The sequence below is a fragment of the Eretmochelys imbricata genome, chromosome 3 (assembly GCF_965152235.1).
Source record: "Eretmochelys imbricata isolate rEreImb1 chromosome 3, rEreImb1.hap1, whole genome shotgun sequence".
Lineage (NCBI taxonomy): Eukaryota > Metazoa > Chordata > Testudines > Cheloniidae > Eretmochelys > Eretmochelys imbricata.
In genome coordinates, this window is record NC_135574.1 from 158,223,010 (window position 1) to 158,244,457 (window position 21,448).

A 21,448-nucleotide genomic window follows, 5' to 3' on the forward strand; every position below is an offset into this window, starting at 1 on the left:
GGATTCTAAAGCCTTTTCTCTTCATTTTAATCAGGAAGAATCAGAGCCTTCAACTTCCAAGCCTTCTTCAACAAGCACACCTGGTAGGTAGTATAAATCTGTGAAGTGCACTTTAACTTTTCAAAATTCCCTTTAAGTGTTAGTGCTGAAGTTTTATTAAAAACTGTTTTGTTATGGTATCAGAATTCATAATCCTGAGTGTTTTATAATGAAAATGAAATAACATAAGTATCTTAGTATGATCAGTAGTTAAAAATGGGTGGTTTCAGAGTAACAGCCGTATTAGTCTGTATTCGCAAAAAGAAAAGGAGTATTTGTGGCACTTTAGAGACTAACCAATTTATTTGAGCATAAGCTTTCGTGAGCTACAGCTCACTTCATCGGATGCAGACTGTGGAAAGTACAGAAGATCTTTTTATACACACAAACCTTGAAAAAATGAGTGTTTACCACTACAAAAGGTTTTCTCTCCACCCACCCCACTCTCCTGCTGGTAATAGCTTATCTAAAGTGATCACTCTCCTTACAATGTGTATGATAATCAAGTTGGGCCATTTCCAGCACAAATCCAGGTTTTCTCCCCACGCCTCCTCCCCCCCCTGCCCACCACAAACCCACTCTCCTGTTGGTTAAAAATAAATCTTGTTTTTATTCTTTGGTAATAATTTGTCTAAGGCTCAAATTATCCCCATTTATAGTTAGTCTTAACTATTTTCTCTTACGTTACTGTCCACAAATCCACTGATAGCCTTAATATAGAGAGTACACAGTCTTTGAACAAAGTTGAGGTGAACAAAGTCATGCAATTTTTAAATGGGTTTGTTGTCTGGCATTTACCATACACAGCTAAATGTAAAACTTCACATGAAATGTACAGCTGCAAACTCTTGAACTGGATTCAAAGTTTTAAAAAATTAACAAAGGCTAATGGCAATGTGTTTGCAGGATAGACGGTCGTTGATATAATAGTAATATGTGGGGAGAAAGCTGTAAATGTAGACTGTACTAAATTTGCCATCTGGTTTTTATCCCATAATCAAAACCTCATGTATGCTGCCATTGAATGGCTAAGTCTCTGTTGCTATCCAGTAGTAGTACAAACATCTCGTACCACCTGGGAAGAGCAGGTGAAATACACCAAAAGAACTTGCCCCAGAACTCCTGGCTTAGTGCAGGGACCCACTGAGTTGTGTGTGTGGGAGTTAAGAGGCAACTGGCAGGGAACAGAGAAGAAGGCTATCAAACAAATTGCTTGACAACAATCACAGAACACTGGCAGGGATAGGAGTTCAAATGGGGGGAAAAAAATAGATTACCTTGGTCAGACCTGGACTATTAGCAGTTGTTATTGTACCTTGACAAAGTATACTTGTATACTAATATCTCTAAACTTATATTAATAAAGTGTATACCTCTAATATCTCTGCAGCATGGCTCCTCCTCTGATATATAACTACTACAACGGGACTCTAGACAGAGAAATGGACTTTTATTTATTGCAGTTAATCACTAATAGCTGATTCTTGGCTGTACCCTGCCAGTGACTTACGCAGTCCTTCTGAACTGTTGGACAGAAGTGCATCTCATTGCCCATGATCATGTACCCGTATTTGTCTCTAGATTGCTGTAGGTGACTCGAGGTAGTGAGCCAAAACTTCTTAGAGAATTTCTAATAGAACTGAAAACACACTCCACTAGGTGGAGCACAGAACTTGAATATATATGGGCTAGCTTTCAACATTAATATGAATACAGTGAATCTAAAGAGGTGATTGTTAGAGTAACACTTAGAGGCCCCAGCCAATATTATGGCCCTCTTGCACAATGTGCTATACAAAGACGGAGTAAAACAGTCCTTGCCCTAAAGAGTTTAATCTAAATAGACAAGACAGAAGGTGTGAGGGGAACCAGAGGTACAGAGAGGTGAAATGACATCATGCAGCAGGCCAGTGGAAGAACCAGGGACAGAAACTTTCTCCTAATCCAACTGATGCCCTATCTAGTAGGCCATGCTGATTTGACTTGTACTTGTTAGCTAAATCAATATACTTTTTAATTACTTTTAGGTCTCACTTTATTTCATATCAAAGACAAAACAATACATTATTACCAACATTAGAGGTTTAAAGGCACTTGAGAAACTTATATTCCTTTTAGTACAATACACAGTGCAATACACTTTTTCATTGATGGAAAATATTCAAGCCCTATGGAGCCATGTTATCCTTTCTCCAATTGTATTGAACTGATCATAAGCAGCTTTTGAAAGACATGTTCACAACTCAAAACAGAGAACTTTGCCAACTTGAAAAATCTAATATTATTCCATAATACCCATGAACACAGATATTACAACATAATGAAATCATCTTTCATATCTGAAGGAATGAAATAGTTAAACTATAGATTTTAAGCTCTTTGTGGCAGGGGCCATCTTTTTATTACATGTTTCTACGCCTAGCTCAGTGGGGCCCTTATCTGTGATTCAGGCAGTTAGGTGCTACCCGCGCTACACGTAGTGTAGCTGATTTTAAAAAAATAAATAAAAAGATAATAGTTTTCCAGGTGGTGGTTTAATTTTAATAAAGAATGCAAGATGGTAAAAGTTAAATATCTTAAGTCAAAGCTACCTGAAGTTACTTCATATGCATTGTTACAGTGATGAATGAATATGAAAGCTGGTGTGTCTAACAATTTTATTTATATATCTAAAGAACTAACAAGGAAACCTTGGGAAAGAACAAATACAGTGAATGGAAGCAAGTCTCCTGTTATCTCCAGGTACGCTGCTTTTTAAACCAGTACTTATCTTTCTCAGATGTGTAGCATTGTCATTACTCATTGTGCATAAAAATTATTAGAATAAAAATAATAAATACCATCTAACTATCATAAATAAGGCAGCTGAAAAGATTTCATTTCTAATGTTTTTATGGGTATAGGAATATTCATATTGAGTTTTGAGGAGGATTGATGAATGAATGCAAAATGCTAAACAAAGTAGAATCTTATTAACAAATACCAAAGTACAACTTCGCTGATTGTGGTATAACTTTGGTTATGGAAACATTTTGTTTTCCATTCAAGATGCATGTCCCTCAATCCTTAAACATGAGTTGTCCTCTCACTAAAGGCAGGTAAGAGATTTCATTCATGCATTCAACAGCAGATGAATCTGCCTAACAGCTTAGTCCCTCTGTATTATGATGGTTTGAAATATACATACCCAACTAGGTATTTAGGCAAAAGCCTGATGATCTCACCCAAATCTGATTCTTATGACAACCTTAAGCAATGTGTTTGGGCCAACATCATCCTGAGGGATACAGCAAAGAAAGATCCTTCAGCACACTACCCAATTCTTTGCTAATACCTCAGACAGAACGTCAGTGCCTAGTTAGATAACAGAGCTGACAGAGAAATGGCCAGGATAGCCATTCTACCTTTTGGGATAAATTGCTTAACTAATGCTCCCATAAAGATCCTAAAATGCATATATTTGTCCATAAAGTAAAAAACAAGGAATTGTTCAATATATGATCCTGTATGTCCTGCATACAAGTGTGCTGAGGAACTCTGATTGAGAAATTTCTGAGTTAGTCTAACATAATTTTTTTTTCCCTTGAGAAATACCATGTGAGGATCTAAAAAAAAGACAGCCAGATTCTCAATTTAACCCTGAGGAAAATGTTCTCTTTCAAATATAATGAGAGATTCTTGTTGTTAAAATTTGAAAGGACAGTTTGGTGATAATGACACAGAGAGGGAGGAAAAAATAATCAAACATAGATCCCTTAGTTCAGGGGTAGGCAAACTACGGCCTGCGGGCTGGATATGGCCCCTCGGGGCTTTGGATCCAGCCCGTGGGATTGCCACCACCGCGGGCTCTGCGCCGCTCCGGGAAGCAGCCACACCATGTCCCTGCAGCCCGTGGAGGTGGGGAGGGCAGAGAGCTCCGCACACTGCTCTTGCCTGTGGGTACCTCCCCCAAAACTCCCATTGACCAGGAACGGGGTACCACGGCCAATGAGACCTTCAGGGGAGGTACCCACAGATGAGGGAAACACGAGCCTGAACCCCTCCTGCATCCCGCCTCCCAACTCCCTTCCCTAAACCCCTTGCCTGTGCCGCGCACCCCTCCTGCACCCCAACTCCCCGCCCTGAGCCCTCTGCCACACCCCGCACCTCTCCTGGACCCCAACCTCCTGCCCTGAGCCCCCTGCCGCATCCTGCACCCCTCCTGCACCTCAACCCCCTGATCTGAGCCCCCTCCTGCACTCCACACCACTCCTGCACCCTAACCCCCTTCCTTGAGCCCCTTCCTCTGCCCCAACCCCTTGCCCAGAGCCCCTTCCTGCACACTGCACCCCCTCCCACACTCCGCCCCCGAACTCCAACCCCCTGCCCTGTCCCTGCAAGCAATTTCTCCATCCAGATGTGGCCCTTGGGCCAAAAAGCTTGCCCACCCCTGCTGTAGCTGAATGCCACATTTCTGTCACTAGCAAAATATTCTCATCCCCATAGATCTTGCGCTTGAAAATGAAAGCAGCACCAAGCACAATCAGCTTGTTAGCACCTTTTTTCTAATTTCCAAGAACTAGGCAGGCTCTAGCAGTTGACTTCTCTGTTCCTACTACAGGACAAGTGCTTTGTTTTCTGTCACTTCTAATGCAAATACTATCTGAAGTTAAGTGCTGTGCCATATGATGCCACACTAACCTAGCCTGGTCAGGTGGCTGCCTTATTTGCCTGTGTCTTTTCACATCAGGCAGTATGTGCTGCAACAGAGACCTCTTTTTCACCAGGTCTGTCCAGCTTACAACTGACAGCCTGGCAGTTGTGGGAGATTTTAGTCACAAAATGCTATTTGTATGAGGGATTCTATTTTGGAATCCAGAAGGCATTCCACCATATTTTGTTGTCTGAACTTTTAAACCAGGGGCTCTCAAACTTCATTGCACCGCGACCCCCTTCTGACAACAAAAATGACTTCACAACCCCAGCAGGGGGACCGAAGCCTGAGCCCACCCAAGCCCCACTGCCCTGGGTGGGGTGGACAAAGCTGAAGATCAAGGGCTTCAGCAGGCCGGCGGCCTGCAACCTGAGTCCTGCTTTGGCTTTGGCCCTGGGCAGTGGGTCTCAGGCTTCAGCAAGTCTAAGACAGCCATGGTGACTGCATTCAAAGGGGTTGTGACCCACTTTGGGTTCCTGACCCACAGTTTGGGAACTGCTATTTTAAACAATGGTCTCTGGGACACATGCTTTCATAACCAATGACCAACCATCCTTCAAGGATAAATTTCCATTCTTGGAGCAATCAGAAGGAAAATGGAAAAGTTCATAACACAAGTTCATTTCTATATGAGATGTTTTGTTAGTGCTGTATCTTGCCTGAAACCAAGTTTAACCTTGTGGTCCATCTGTGGAATCTAAACTTGGTTTTAAAATCTTTGGTGTTCTTTGAGTGATGGTACCTACTGTATCAGAGTAACAGCCATGTTAGTCTGTATTCGCAAAAAGAAAAGGAGTACTTGTGGCACCTTAGAGACTAACCAATTTATTTGAGCATAAGCATAAGCTACTGTATTATGCTGAGGGTTTACACATGTGCACCATGCATCTGGCTCACCGTGCATACAGAGCTAGAGAATTTAAAAATAGAAGTGTCAATTGGTCTGCACATGCACCCTGAACTGGCCTCATGGTTTTATCCAAAGTGATAAAGGGCAGGGCAGACCGACTGCATCTCCCAGTTCTGTCTCACTGCCGCATGGTCCAGGTTGGAACAATTAGTGTCCATTTGCTTGTGATGCACTTTCTCAAGCAACCTTTTATACAGTTAATTTTTACAGATTTTTATTGTTGTCTTTAGGTAGTTTTTAGTAATTTGAATAGAATAGTTAGTTTGGGGGCCTGTTTTTGTCTCCAACTCCCCCTCCCCCCCGCCATATTCATGTGCAGATACTGGACTATGCTGAAGATCCCCAGCTTTAAAATCCGTGCCTCCTGCCCGCCTTCCTTCTTGGTCATCATTCATCTCCCGCTCTAGTTGTACACACACTTCTGCCAGTTCTGACAGTACCGCCTATGGAACCTGTCTCCAAGTTCTCATCTTCAGTTGAGTTAGATGAGGGTCAAGGTCCATCCATCACATACCACCACCAGGACTACTACAGGAAGCCATCTGCTCTGTGGCATTATCCTCAGCTGCAGCTGCCTCAGAGCCATTGGTTTCCCACACCAAGGCATCCTCCAAAACACCCTAAGGATCCATCATACTAACCATATTGGAGATCTTAGCCACAATACCAGCCATTTGACCCACATGTTCAGCAAGGGAGATCTCTCCAATTTTCCTGTCCAATGCACCTTCCAGCAGATGCTCAGAACTGGTGAGAGAGGAAGAACCGCTTAGCCCAGTTCCAGTGGTATCGACAGAGCAGATTTCCGTCTTCCTCTCCGAATGCAACACTTGCTTCGGCATCCCTTTCACCCCCAATAACTTCTTCCAGTTTCAGGATATCCTAAAGAGGGTTGCAGGGGAGCTTCAAATCTACCAGAGGAGGTACAGGATAACCGACACCAGCTCCTGCACATCCTTCATTCATCAGCACTGGGTAGAGTAGTGCTACCCATCAATGACTATACTTGAGCCTGCGAGGACAATTTGGCGCACACAGGCCACATGTAGATCTACTCACAAAGGGGCTGAGAAGCGGTATTACGTGTCTGCTAAGGGGTCTGAGTTTCCGTTTTCATACTTCCCTCCCTGTCTTGTGGTCCAAGTGGTGATGGAGTATTCCAAGGAAGTATCCACGCTCCACTCCATCAGATAAGGAGGGAAAGAGATTGGACTGTAAGGTATTCTTATCGGCAAGTCTTCAGTTCAGAATCTCAAACTACCAGGCATTGCTCACCAAATATGATTTCCTAATCTACTGTGAACTGGGCGAATTTGCTGAAAAACTACCACAGCCAGATCGGGTCCATTTCCCAGCGATCATAGACGAGGGTAAACTGGTGGTGAGGACTTAGCTTCAATCCGCTATGGATGCAGTGGATCCTTCTTCATGGTCCATAGCCACGGGTATAGTTATGCGACAGACATTATGGCTCAACACCTTTGGTTTCCCCAGGGAGAAACAAAATACCATTGAAGACCTCCCTTTCAATGAATCCCATCTTTTTAACCAAAAAAAACAGATGATTCCCTACACACTCTCAAGGATTCCAGAGCTACACTGCCTTCCCTGGGCATTTCCGTGCCTGCACCAAGGTGCCAGTTCCATCGCCCACCTCCACAATACTAAGGACCATGCAGTTCTTCCATCAGAGGCCCTATGCACCACCATGCAAGAGTCAGAAAGCTCTCAGATTGCGCCCTCCGGGACCATCTTCGCAGTCTTCCTCCTCCCAGACACAACCACCACAGAAATGATATTTCTGAAGAACTCCTAGAGATCTGTCAACTATAATACTTAGTGTCATAAGAGCACTCCATCCCCTTCAGGGGTTGTCCAGCACTCTTCTTTCCAGCTTGGAGTGCAATAACAATGGACAAATTGGTGCTAAATGTCATCCATCATATCTATACCATCAAGTTCAGCATGCTACATCATCCACAGCCCCCATCCCAATCCCTTTCCATGGACCACTTTCACAACAGCATCAGAACTTAAGAGGTCTGCTCCTTACTACAGTGAGGAGCAACAGAGCTTATTCCTCCAGAATATCATGAAACATCTGTTCAGCTTACTTCTGCATACCCAAGAAAAAGGGCTGATGGAGGCCTATCCTGGACCTTCGTCTTCTCAATCGGTTCATTTGAAAACCAAGGTTTCGGATGGTTACATTAGCAGCAGTCATCCCTTCATTAGAAAGAGGCATGTGGTTTAAGGTTCTCAATATGCGGGACACCTACTTTCACATAGACGTTCATCCAAACCACAGACAGTTCCTGAGGTTTATAGTTGACACAGAACATTTCCATTATAGAGTTTTCACCATGCCTCCCAGTGTGTTCACCAAGGTGGCAGCCCACATAAGACATTGTGAGGTCCTTGTATTCCCGTATCTCGACAATTGGCTCCTGGCAGCACAGTCCAGACAAGAAGCTTGGGCCTCAACCTCTATGTTGCTGGGCCTCCTTTCCTCTCTTGAGGTCAGTATCAATACTGAAAAGTACACCTTTAAACCTGCACAATGCCTAGACTTCATAGGGCCACCATCAACTCAGTCATGATTTGAGCCTACCTACCACAGGGCAAGATTCCAGACTGTGCAAGAACTCATAACTTGTGTAACCGACAATTTGTCAGTCACAGCCAGGACATGCCTCTCCCTCCTGGGTCACATGGCCTTGTATATGTACGTCACCACCTTTGCTCATCCTCACCTTCGTTGCCTCCAAATGTGGCTCCAGAAAGTTTGCTTGCCAATTCATCACACCATGGACCTCAGGCTCACATTTCCCCCCAAGGTATTCTCATCCCTCCAGAGATGGAAGGAACCTTGTCAGGTCTGTGTAGTAGTTCCCTTTCTGCCCCCATTCCTGGAAAAGACTGTTGTCACAGACTCCTCCCTTCTAGCCTGAAGAGCACATATGGATGGACACATGACTCAGGGAATGTGGGCCTCTCGGGAATCCAGAATGTACATCAATATTCTGAATCTCTGAGCTGCAAGAAAGGCATTCCAGGCCTTTCTCCCCATCATTCATTCCTATCATAGTCTCTTCATATTGGACAATCCACAACGGTGTTCCTACATCAACAAACAAGGGGGTGTGAGGTTGCTGGCTCTGCTCTTAGAAGCAGTCACCTTTTGGAACTGGTGCATCAACAAGATCATCTTGTCTGCAGCCTGTCTCCCAGGGACACTGAATGTGATTGTGGACTCACTCAGCACACAGTTCGTGATTGACCACCAGCGTGAACTCCGTGACGATGTACTATGGGCCATCTTCAACTGGTGGGGAACTCCGATCAGAGACCTCTTTGTGTTCTCAGTGAACAGAAAATGCAGTGTATGTTGCTCAAGAGGGTTCTGGGGCAGCACTCTCAGAGCGATGCCCTCATCCTCCCCAGTCTGATCAATTCAATTATGCCTTCCCTCCTCTCCCACTCCTGCTGTGGGTACTGCCCAAAATAAAACTGGACAAAGCGACGGTCATCCTGATCGCCCTGCACTGGTCCAGACAGTTTTGTTTTCCCAACTTCCTTCACATGTATCTATGCCCCCCAATTCCCCTGCCTGATCTACTGACACAACACAATGGCAGCATCAGCCATCTCAGTCCACAGCACTTCACCTCAGAGCTTGGTATTTGGACGGGCATCTTATCTAGAATGGGCGTGTTCATCACAAGTACAAAATATCCTTTGCAGCAGCAGGAAGGACTCGACCAGGCGTGGTGACCAAGCCAAGTGGACACACTTCACCTGCTGGGCAGAAAACAAAGGACTTTCCCCAGAAATGGTGGGGATTCCCCTCCTCCTAGACTGCCTCTTGTCCTTGAAGGCATGGGGTCTTGCCCTTAGTTGTATCAAAGTCCACCTATCAGCAATTAGTGCCTTTTGCTCCCTGGCGGAGGGGCATTCCATCTTTACTCACCTGTTTTGGAAGGGCCTCATTAGAATCTTTTCACCTGTACAACTCGTTGGTCCCCAATGGGATCTCAACCTGATCCTATCTATGTTAATAAAACCACCCTTTGATCTGCTGACATTGTTCACCGTCTCTCCTTTCCCTGAAAGTCGCCTTCTTGGTGGTTATCATGTCAGCAGGAAGAGTTGGCGAACCTGGGGCCATGATGGCGGGCTCTCGTTTCACGACGTTCTGTACTGATAAAAATATCCTCACCTCTGCATTCCAAACTTCTGTCAAAGGTGGTAGTCTCACAATTTCACATTAATCAACCTACCCACTTACCTGTTTTCTTCCTGAAACTGCTTGCTTTGGAAGAGTAACAGACTCCACTCCCTAGGTGTCTGTAGGGCCTTAGCTTTCTACTTACACAGGACAAAACCGATCAGGAGAGCTCTGTTTATTGCAATAGCTGAAAGAGATAAGGGGCAGCAGCCACCCTCGATGTGTGGACCCACTCAGCAAGAGCCCATGCTGCAACCATGACCTCCCTCTATGACATGCCACTTCAGGATATATGTAGAGTGGCCACATGGAATTTGGTTCACACCTTCGCTACTCATTATGCCTTGGTGCAGAGGGAGGCAAACTACAGCCCACAGGCCACATCCGGCTCGCAGGACCCTATTCTCTGGCCCCCGAGCTCCTGCCAGGGAGTGGGGTCAGGACAGGCTTGAGGAGGTGCCAGCCCAACTCTTCGGCAGTGCAGAGAGGTGGAGGCTAGCTTCTGGCCCCTTCCCTCCCACCCTCGCAGTCACAGTTCCCCCAGAGCCTGGGCAGCGTGGCTGCAGCTCCGGCCAGGCAGTACGGCTACACCACCACCAGACCTGGTGCTCTAGGCTGGCGCGGTCAGGGGGTGGGGAACGGGGAAATTTGAGCAGGGGAGGTTGCAGTGGGGAGGTTAAGGGGCCTGGGCCCTGCTGCCGGGAACAGGGGCAGAGCAAGCCAGGGCCCCCTCAGCCCCAAGTTTGCTTGGCCCCTGTCCCCAGCAGCCAAGCCCAGACAGGGACCGAGCCCTGCCTGACTGCCAGGGAGAGCAGCCAAAGGAGCAGGGGAAATGCACAGTGAAAGGACTGAGCCCCTGCTTTCCCCCACCCCACAGGTAATGTGGGGCAGGGAAAGCAGGGGGAGGGTTGGGTAGGGGTCGGGGGGCCTAAGGGGGCGTCAGGGGGTGGGGAGCAGTGGGGATTGGATAGGGGATGGGCGTCCCAGGGGGATGGTCAGGGGGCAGAGAGCAGGGGTTTTTGGATAGGATGTGGGAGTCCTGGTGGGCAGTCAGGGGTGGGGAGCAGGGGGGGTTGGATGAGGGTGGGGGTTCCGGGAGGCTGGATAGGGGCCAGGCCACGTCTTGCTGATTGGGGAGGCATAGCCTCCCCCAGCCTTCCCTGCCTGGCCCTCCATACAATTTCTGTACCCAATGTGGCCCTAGGGCCAAAAATTTTGCCTACCCCTGCCTTGGTGGAAGACTCAGTGGCAGATGCCTCTTTCAGTGCAGCTGTCCTCCACTCATCTCTCCCATCTACATACTTGCGCCCTCTTCCAACTTAAGTACTGCTTGCTGGTTGCCCTCAATGGAATACAATAGGGACTATCACACAAAGAGGAAGAGGTTACTTATCTGTAACTGGAGGTTTTTTGAGGTGTGTGGTCCCTGTCTGTAGTCCACTTCTCTCCTTCTCCTCTGTTGCAGTTCTGTTGATTTGCAGTGGAGAAGGAATTGGAGACACAGTCAGTCCGCTCCTCCCTTTATAACCTTGGACGAAACCATGAGGCAAGTTCAGGGCATGTGCACAGACCAACAGACACTACTACTTTTCAATTCTCTGACTCCAGGCTCATGGTGTACATGTGTAAACCCTCAGTGGAATACAGATAGGGACTACACATCTAGAAGAACCTCCAGTTAAATAACCTCCTCTTCCACCTGCCTCTATAGTCATAACTTTTGTACTATCTTCTTTTTAAAAAGCCTTTATCATCATGATTACTTCAGTCAGATGAGCCAGAGAGCTGCCATCTCCTGTTAAGAATGTTTTATGACCTTCTGTAAGAATAAAGCTGTTTCCAAGTATTTATTCACAAGTCTGAGTCTTCTTTCATAGCAGGAAACTGCCCCACCAAGATTTTGCCCATCTTCTAAATCCTCCAAGGAGAGATTTTGGCATAGTTTGAATGAGTCAGAGCCTTTTAGTTGTATTTATGTAGAACTCATCCAGTCAAACAAGGACTCCATATTTGTCACCTGGAAAGGTATAACAGAAAAGTTATTTTTTCTAGCAACAGCAGATCCAAGCGGATAAAGGTCTTACTTTATCCCCTCAGCCCATGAAGCATCCATGGCCAAGACCCTCTTCCCCCATCAACATTGGCCGTGGATGCTTCATGGGCTGAGGGGGAAAAGCTTCGATAGAATGTGTGTTAAGGTTGCCACAAGAAGGTCCTTTCATACCTTACAAGCCACTGAAAGCTTGATGTCTGTTCCTTAGCAAAGACGTATGCTGAGAACTGTCTTTCTAAAGGCCTTTCTGTCCCTAGTTAGTCAGTGAGCACGGCTGCTTAGAGTACCTTGGTCCAGACTGTTTAATGCTTTGTCACCAAAGCTCAATTTACAGGTAGTAGGAGTCTCCTTCCGGCTAAGCCCTGCTGAAATCTCCCTCTAATATATGTAGAGAGGACATAAGTTGCATATGAGGATTGTTGGACATGTCTGAAAAATTGACAAGTAAAGCAGGATTTTTTCTTTTCAGAATAACTAAGCAAGGAGACTCAACAGGGAGGTTAGTATTCATAGTAAATGTGCAAAATAAATAAAATACCTACTTATCCTATTTAAAATTAGGCTTCTAAATGACTTAAGTATCCTTTCCTTTAGTGTTCAGGATTTAATTGGTATAGTAATTAAACTATAATATAACTCATTTTCTAAAACTGCATATTAACCTAGCTCTAATATAGCCTAAGTTAGTGTTTTTCCCCCTTCATAGACGGGAGTCTCCGTGGAAAAATCTGATTGTTTCTGAAAACAGGTCCTATGATTCATTAAACAGGTATCATCCTGTTAGGATTTGAGATTTTTTTTTTAATTAATCAACTTGACAGAACAGGGCTGGGCTTTTCTACATGGATCGGTAATCACCACAAACACAAATGATATAAAGCAGGGGTTCTCAACCTTTTTCTTTCTGAGCGCCCCCGCCCCCCCCAAAACATGCAATAAAAATGCCATGGCAGTCACAATAATTGTTTTTCTGCATATAAAAGCCAGCGCTGACATTAAGGGGTAGGAAGCAGGGCAATTGTTTGGGCCCCCACATCACAGGGAGCACAGCAAAGCTAAGTTGCTCGGGCTTCAGCTTCAGCCTTGGGTGGTGGAGCTCAGGGTCCTGGGCTGCAGTCCCTTGCAGTGGGGCTTTGGCTTTCTGCCCTAGGCCCTAGCAATTCTAATGCCCGCCATACGTGGCAGCCCCCATGAAAACTGCTCTCGGCCCCCCAAGGGGCCTTGGACCGCTGGTTGAGAACCACTGACATAAAGCTCCTCTTAACAGTTTGTCCGTCTTTCCTTTGGTTATAGTTGTATCCATTTTCAGAATCCTTAAAGATAGGTAGCTTCACTGGTAATTTTAAGTGCAAGGCAGTTTATCTGCTATCAGTTCAAAATAAGGTGCTTAAGATGTATATCATGCTGCTTGGGTGCAGTAGAATTTCTTTTCATCCCCAATTGCAGAATGTACCATGTTTTCCCATGCAATTTAAAATAACTCAACATCTGATCAATAGTGACCCAGAAAACAGTCCTATAGTCAAAAATAGATCTCATTGTAAAGTAACTCCATGCAACTTCTAATTTCACTTATATAAAAATCTCAATTATACAGTAATTAAACATGTGGATTACAGTATAACTGTGTGTCTGATTACAGTCTCAAGAGCACCTTATCAAGGTGTAATGTCCTGAGGGTATGTCTATATTACCCGCTGGAACAGCGGGCACCGATTCATCCAGCAGGGGTCGATTTATCGCATCTAATCTAGATGCGATAAATTGACCTCCGAGCGCTCTCCCGTCGACTCCTGTACTCCACCGCCGCGAGAGGCGCAGGCAGAGTCGACAGGGGAGCAGCAGCAGTCGACTCACCGCAGTGAAGACACCGCGGTGAGTAAGTCTAAGTACGTCGACTTCAGCTATGTTATTCACGTAACTGAAGTTGCGTAACTTAGATCGATCCCCCTCTCTAGTGTAGACCAGGCCTGAGAAGCTACGGTTTTTCAGAGTAGTAAGATTGGCACATAGAATCATCTAGCTACTAACTTCCCGAGAATGTATTTCATCCCAGACTGTATTTCACAACTGGTATCCCCAGCTAAAAGAATAGTTGCTGTTCATCATACAGTAACAGTGATCTGCTCACTGAATAGATTTTGTCTAACATAAATGTCTAAAAGATCATTCTTTATAAGAAAGGACATGTTAAATGCATACCCTGATCATTCAACATATTAGCATGTTTATGTTGCAAAGACAATTGCAGAATTGTGATTGTGTAATTCTGAGCATATTTTAAACCTTGGGGGGGGGCTGAAACTATGCATCTGGCATCCAAAGCAACTAATTTAGCAGTTTTTAAAATGCCAGTGTTCAGAGGGTTAAATTGTTTTTAAAGAAAGTGCCTTAAGAAAGTACTTAAAAAAGACTAAATATATTTCTGGACAGAATGGTACAGGATTTAAATAGTTTTCACTTAAAAAAAAAAAAAGTGTGGTACAATCTAGAAAATTACTGACAAACTTCTCAACTTTTTAAAAATTGTTTTTGCTAATGTCTTTTTCATGAAAGCAAACACTGTGGTGACTACCTATTCTTTTGTATGAAAAGTTCCCCCATTATCTAATTATCTTGGTGGTGGTATTTTGCATGTTAGCATGAGTCAAATCTTTATCTTGCATGTTTAAATCAAGTTCTCTTATTGCGTATTATAGTTGGCTCACAGTCTTGGTTGGTAATGCTATGAATCGCCACATGGGAGAGCTCAGTAGCAATCTCAGAACTTCATGGTTGAGATGTTTTGGAGGCTGTGTTTTCATTAGATAGTAGTTTCTCTTGGCAGTATCAGTAGCCACCTACAAGTGCAGCTGTGAGAAATGAAGGGTACCAAATACTGTAAGTGGAAACTTTAGATTTGACTGAAATTTTTAAAAATATCATATTCCGAAGGAAATTAGAGTTGATGGGGTTGATAGAACAAAATTCCTTTATTGCAAGAGACCAACGCGTCCATGAAGGAAAAGCATATAATTTTAATACTTTCTTTAATATGTCTTCACCCTGAGTAGCAGAATTTAGGTTTGTCTATAGACACTTTCCTTTCCAATTCTCAGACAAATTATGATTGTAATGTTGACAGGAAACGTGAATAGGAGTGCAAACACTGGCAATGTTTTTTAAAGTTCTAAACCATAAGCAGTCTGTGTTTGTATGTACTTTGTTCCTATTGTCATTAGTCAGCAACCACACTATTGGTTCTGGAAGAGTAGCTCCCATTTTCCCACTCAGGGTTTTTAGTCATAAATCAAGACACTGAGAGTGGGAACAGTTAAATGAGACTTGATGGAAATCCTCAGGGACTGACGGGACATTAATGGAGTATATAGAAGAACTCTTGGTATATGGAAAACTACCTGTGTGAAAACAAAAATAATGCTTACATTCTGTTAGCAAAATGTGTCCCTCGGACATTTAGTTACCAGCTTCTGTGTTCATTTTCAACAGTATTTGCAGATTTGTGGTGAAACTGTAAGTTTCAAACAAGGAGTTTTTTTAATCTGGAAATATAGTAGAGTTCAGTATCTAAAGATTATACAACAGACTTTGAACTGTGACTTGGCTTCATAGCATTAGCACAAACTGTGTAGTAGTTCTGTGGGGTGCAAGGTGAACTGTAGTTTTCAGTTACTTCCACTGTACAATTTAACTTTCCACATGTTCTAACATCGTATTGGCTCCCAGTTTAGCTTAAAATCCTTGGATCAACTTTTATTTCAATTTGCTCTGATTCAGATCATTTGAGAAGGTATTTTTCCTTCATATTACCCATGAAACTACTAAAATAAAATACTGGATTCTTCAATCTGCAGTGAGGATTTTGCTTTCTAGAAAAGGTGAACAGCCTCAGGGCTATTCTACACTGCAGCTAGGTCATCTTAACTACGTCACTTAGAGCTGTGAAAAATTTCATACCCTGTGCAGTGTAGTTAAACCAACCTAAGCTCTGGTACAGACACCTGTAGGTCGATGGAAGAATTCTTCCATCGACCTAGCTACCACATCTTGCAGAGGTGAATTTACTACAGTGACAAAAGAACCCTTCCATAACTGTAATGATGCTACAACAGTGCAGCTGCAGTTGTGCTGCTGTAGCATTTCTAGTGTAAACAAACCCTCAGGCATATTAGTTTCAAGTATCTCCTCTCCAGGATTACACTATGGGCATAAACGTGTATTTTGGGTGTCAAGTTTTTCAGATAGGCTTTTATAAATTGGTTGGAAAAAAATCTTAACTCTTGTATCTCAGATTTGTTTTTCATTTAATATCCTTTTACATACACCACAAGCCTAGAATATAGTGCAGGGGAAAGCCCATGTTCTGTCTGGAATCACACCAGTTAGAAAAGTTTCTGTAATATCGGAAAAAGCTTATCTGGTAGCTGAGTGTACAGTACCAGTCCAACTGAAAAGCTGGGGTGGGAAGTGATAAAGTTTTTCTCCTGCTGTTAGAAATATTTTCCAGAGAGATTTCTATCAACTTAGGTAGCACTTAGAGGTTAACCAGGAATGGGACCCACTGTTCTAAGCATTGTAAAAACATAGTGTAATAGAAAGTCCATGTCCCAAAGAATTTACCCTTTGTCTGCCTTTTCTGTTTAGGCTGTAAGGAAAAAGGATACACCATGAAAATAATGATGGATTGCGAGCATAGTATTAGTTCCATGATATTTTTCCGTTCGTTTCTGTGGAGGTTGCGGGTGTGGGGGGAGGGATACAGTTTTCCTGAGTTTGGCTAAATGTAAAGGGATTAGCTAGATGGTAAGGCGAAGGAAGGAAGAGAAGACATTAAAAGGAGGGAGATATGACAAGCCCCCATTTCTCTTTATCAATTTATTTTTAATGACTCTTAAATTTTCTGCTTTGTGTTTATGGAGCTGTGGGAAGAACTGAGGCCATGTTATATATCCTGCATGGGAGGGGACATTCGTTGCTGAGCTGTGTCCCCACACTGGCTTCTGCTCCCAGTCACAGACGTCCCTTGTTTCAGTAAATAAAGCTTCATCTTGAGATGACAAAAGCTAGGAGAAACACAGGGTTTTTTTTTAAGTGTTTCTCTTATGTAAAAGTTCCAAAGCCAAAAACTGCAGCCTTGTTCTACCTTTCTATTCAGAGCAGTGCAGTCAGACAGACAGTGAAAGATAACCTGCTTCCTCCTACCCCACTAGAGAGATTCTTTACCATAATACCAGGTTAATTCTAACATAAAGAAAACAAATTTTGAAATCAACTGTAAACTTAATCACACTGCAAACAGAAGCATGTGGTTTAAAAAAATGGTCCCAGAATGATGCAGAGGCAAGGTGTTAGAAGAAAAAAGGATTTCAAAAGTAATTAATACACCAAAACTGAACATGAATGCTTAAGTTGTTCAATGTTGTGGGGTAAATGTGAAGAGAGACAAACATCAGGAATCTTTGGCAGAGTGGCCACAATTTTATTTAGAATACTCAACAGGTAAACTAGACAAGAGGAGTGGACCATTCTGGGTAGCAGCACAGGTAGAGAGGAGGGCAGGGGATGGCTGCTTCAGGCATCTACCCCTCTCTCCCATGCCACTCTGAGGGTCGTATACAGAGTCTACTGAACTCTCCAAGGCATGTGTAGCCTACCTAAATCAAGGCGCATGTGAGCCAATTTACTGCAAGGCCTGAGATCCTGGGTATGCTACTACACAGGAATTTCTATAAAGTCTCAAAAGTGTTCAGGAATCCAGGGAAAGTTAATGCATAATTTTCAAGGAAGGTGGTTGGATTTTATTTTCAAAACTTTCATCCCTTGAATGTACCACACCAGCCCATCAGGCAAACATTTCCTGAGACATGGAGATATCTGCAGCAAGTATCTATGTTCCCAAGTGTGAGCGATGTACACTACATGGATGGAAGAGGGCAGAAAATACAAATGTGGAGATCTTATTGAAAACCTCCTATGTAGCTTGTTTACTTAAGAATGTTAGCTCTGCATGCAGAACATTTTTAAAATGTGGCATAGTCTTCTGCAAACAAATTTGTAGGTGATTTAAAGGAAAAAGATTACATGCATCAGAAATGTGTTACAACTTCCAAACTAGTAATTTCTGTAAATGTTCAAATCATCTGGTTCACACAGTTTGCAAGCATGTTTTGAATAGATCAATCCAGCATTCTTTTTGGAGGCACACCATGTATTACATTGTAGCAGGGTCAGCATACTGCCTTCTTTAATCAGAGGGGAAAGGTCATTGTGACATAAGCCCCTTTTTAATGAGTAAGAAGTTAAACTAAAAAAGAAAAATATATAAAGGGTTTACAAGATAAATTCAGAGGAGATGCTCTTCCTTTCTCATGTGCTCTAGGAGGAGAAAATAAGATATCACTGACAAAAATAGTTCTGCTTCTTCAATTGTTCCTGTTTTGAACTAATAATTCATTATATATTATTTGTTTGCAGTGTTGTACCTGTTAACCTAAAGAACAGCTCTGCGTACCTCAAAAGCTTGTTACTTTTGCTAACAGAAATTGGTTCAATAAAAGATATTACCTCACCCACCTTGTCATTATATATTAATGTAATAGTTAATATTTCCATGTCAGGAAAATGCCCTTTACTGGTGGTTTCCATTCTGTATGTACAGCTTTGGTGTCTCTGGGGCTGCCTACATCTTTATATAAATCCTCTTTTCATTCTAATTTTTTATCACAATCTTGGAAGATAGTAACTATAAACAAAACGTATTAATTTTTTTTTTTGGGGGGGGGGGGAGTCTGCTTTGTAATAAGCCTACATACAGTACAGTAATTAGAGACCTGTAATACATTGATTCTTTTTTATGTTCTACAGACCAAAATCTACACCATCTGGGCAAACCAGTGCCAATGGAGTACAGTCGGAAGGGCTAGACTATGACAGATTGAAGCAGGTATATAGTACCTTCAATAGAAACCTTTTCAGAATAGATAATAGCAGAACTTTTAAAGACTTTCAACAGTTCTTTATTAAATACCAAACTTTAACCTTTGCCTAGTTTCAAACCTAAATCCAAGATACTTTTTTTATATCTGGTTAAATACTTTCTACTAGCTATAATTTTGCAATGACATATAGCAAAGTCAGGAATATAGTCTCAAGATTGTTTTAACTGATAATGATTATTGTGTTTGATTTAATATTTTCAGCTATAACAAAAAAGTGTACCATCTTAATAACAATTGAGGAGAATGGTAAAGTTTTAGCAAGACAGCAGTCCTTTGTATGGTTCTTTGTTGTTCTCAATGATTATCGATGATGCCAAGTTGAAAAGTACATTTTCACAAGAATTGTATTCCTTCACACTCTGGATTTAAATGCATTTTCAGACTATCATCTAAAATATCAAATCAGCAATAGGAAAGAAGATAGAGAGATGAGAGGGGGCATTATGATAGCACTACTGTCAGATTCTACTTTTTATCTGTGTAACTGAGAATAATTTGTTGGTCTAGGTTCTCTTTTTGTTTGTTTTTGGATTTTCACATGTTATCTGCAGGGCAATTGTAGTTCTAGCTATGCTTGCTAGTTTTACATAAATTGCCACCACTTGTGGTGAGAGAACATGAATTTTGTGCAATAAATCTTTGTAACTCACATACCTCCCACCTCAGGTGGGATAAGTACCATAGAAATCAATTATAAGATTTGGGAAGCATATTTTTAAAAAAGGATATTTATTACTTACTAATACTAAGGGAGTTTAAGGGTGAATTTTGAAGATATCGATACAGACTGGAATATAAGTTTGAGATGTTTCAAAATGAACAAAAATTAGAATTACTTTCATTTTTTTCTTAGCTGAAAGTTTAAACCACACTGATTTATTATTACTTATATTCTGATACCATAGGATATTTTAGATGAAATGAGAAAGGAATTAACAAAATTAAAGGAAGAACTCATTGATGGTGAGTATGAACTTGATTCACTACATATTTTGGATTTCCAAGTCTTAAGGAATGGATAGGCATTTCTTAAAGCTGAAAAGATGTAGAAATGGAAACTTATTTTTAAGATTCTGTCTACATTCTGAGGATTCTAGAATGCCAAGTTCATGATAGAACTGCTCTTTCTAATGTCCACTCCTTTTCTCATTACCACATAGTAAAAGAAAAACTAACTTATCCTAATTTGTTTTGATGATTCTTGCACAATCAGGTACTTTATACCTTATCTGCAGGGTTTTTGGATAGAGCAATGATGCTGAGCAATGTCTGTCTTTATAAGTGGATGGATGGATGGATGGTGCAGAAATTGAGCAAGATCCTTCTTGCAGATGTTTTCCATCTCATGATGTTGCTTTAGTTTAGGAAAGGCAAGATTGTCATATAATAATGTACCACTTAAAATAAAAGCCAGAGCAGTTGAGGCACATATTTCAAAACAGTCAGTATTTATCCTGTGACATTTTATACTAATGACTGCTTTCAACATTTTATCATAATTCTTGATATTTGGTGTTTTTCTTAATCACGTGATTCAAGAAAGTGGGATTTTACATTAATCACGGCTTTCATTTTAAAATAAGTAGATTTCTAACCCTCTTCATTTTGGGAGAGTTTGAAAACATGACCCCTAAAGGCTCAAAAAACCAAAAGACAAAAAACTCCAAAATTGTTGTTTTAATCTCATAATTTGAAAACCAGGCTCAGAATTTTTTTGGAGGGTGGCGTAGTTTTTGTTTTAAATTTGGGGTTGGCAGTACTGATGACACTATATTTTATAATTATTAATGATAAATATTATCAGAGTAGCAGAGTCAAGACCTGATTAAGAAATAGGCAATTTAGCCATGTACCTAGGACCCAATTCAGGGGGTTATAACGGAGAGACAATCTGAGTGGTGCTGTGACCCCATTCACCAGGTCACAAAGCTGCTTATTTAAATTTAGTCCTACTGTCCCCCTGTCATGATGGAGAGGTGGTGAGGCCAAACCTTAATGGTCAATGGGGTAGCTAGCACTGCTCCTCCTCCTGGCTGTCATGGGGCTAGCTGTTGTGCCAGTATCTGAACCAGATGGAGCTTTGCTGCCATTATCCAGGTGCTGGACAGGGAAGCCAGCTGGGAGAGGGGCCACTCAGAGTCCTGGGGAGGCAGGCACCTGGAGGTTAATGGAACAGCATCCATGCAGCAGGTGCTAATAGCTGACTGACCTGGACAGGAGAGGTGTAAATTAACCCTTTTCTATCCAAGTCAGTCAGTGACTGGCTCCTAGTGCATAGATTTTGCTTCATTTAAACTAAGCAGCATCTGTGTATGTTTGCCAAGTGTCCAGTAATGAGTTAATCAGCCCTGAACAGAGTGATTGTTGCCTACTTTCATAGATTCATAGATATTTAGGTCAGAAGGGACCATTATGATCATCTAGTCTGACCTCCTGCACAACGCAGGCCACAGAATTTCACCCACCACTCTTACAAAAAAAAACCTCACACCTATATCTGTGCTATTGAAGTCCTCAAATTGTAGTT

At 42.5% G+C, this 21,448-nt stretch overlaps 1 protein-coding gene across 2 annotated transcripts in view; it reads left to right on the forward strand.

Annotated features, from left to right (window-relative positions):
- Window positions 1-21,448, forward strand: part of ENAH (ENAH actin regulator) — a 172,909-nt gene that overhangs the window by 143,836 nt on the left and 7,625 nt on the right. The window contains exons 10-14 of one of the 2 annotated variants that reach the window (XM_077811921.1): window positions 35-83; window positions 2,715-2,781; window positions 12,630-12,692; window positions 18,788-18,866; window positions 19,827-19,884. In XM_077811921.1, coding sequence (XP_077668047.1) covers window positions 35-83; window positions 2,715-2,781; window positions 12,630-12,692; window positions 18,788-18,866; window positions 19,827-19,884 — 316 coding nt within the window. The remainder of the gene's footprint in view (window positions 1-34; window positions 84-2,714; window positions 2,782-12,629; window positions 12,693-18,787; window positions 18,867-19,826; window positions 19,885-21,448) is intronic. The other variant, XM_077811923.1, reaches the window with a different exon arrangement.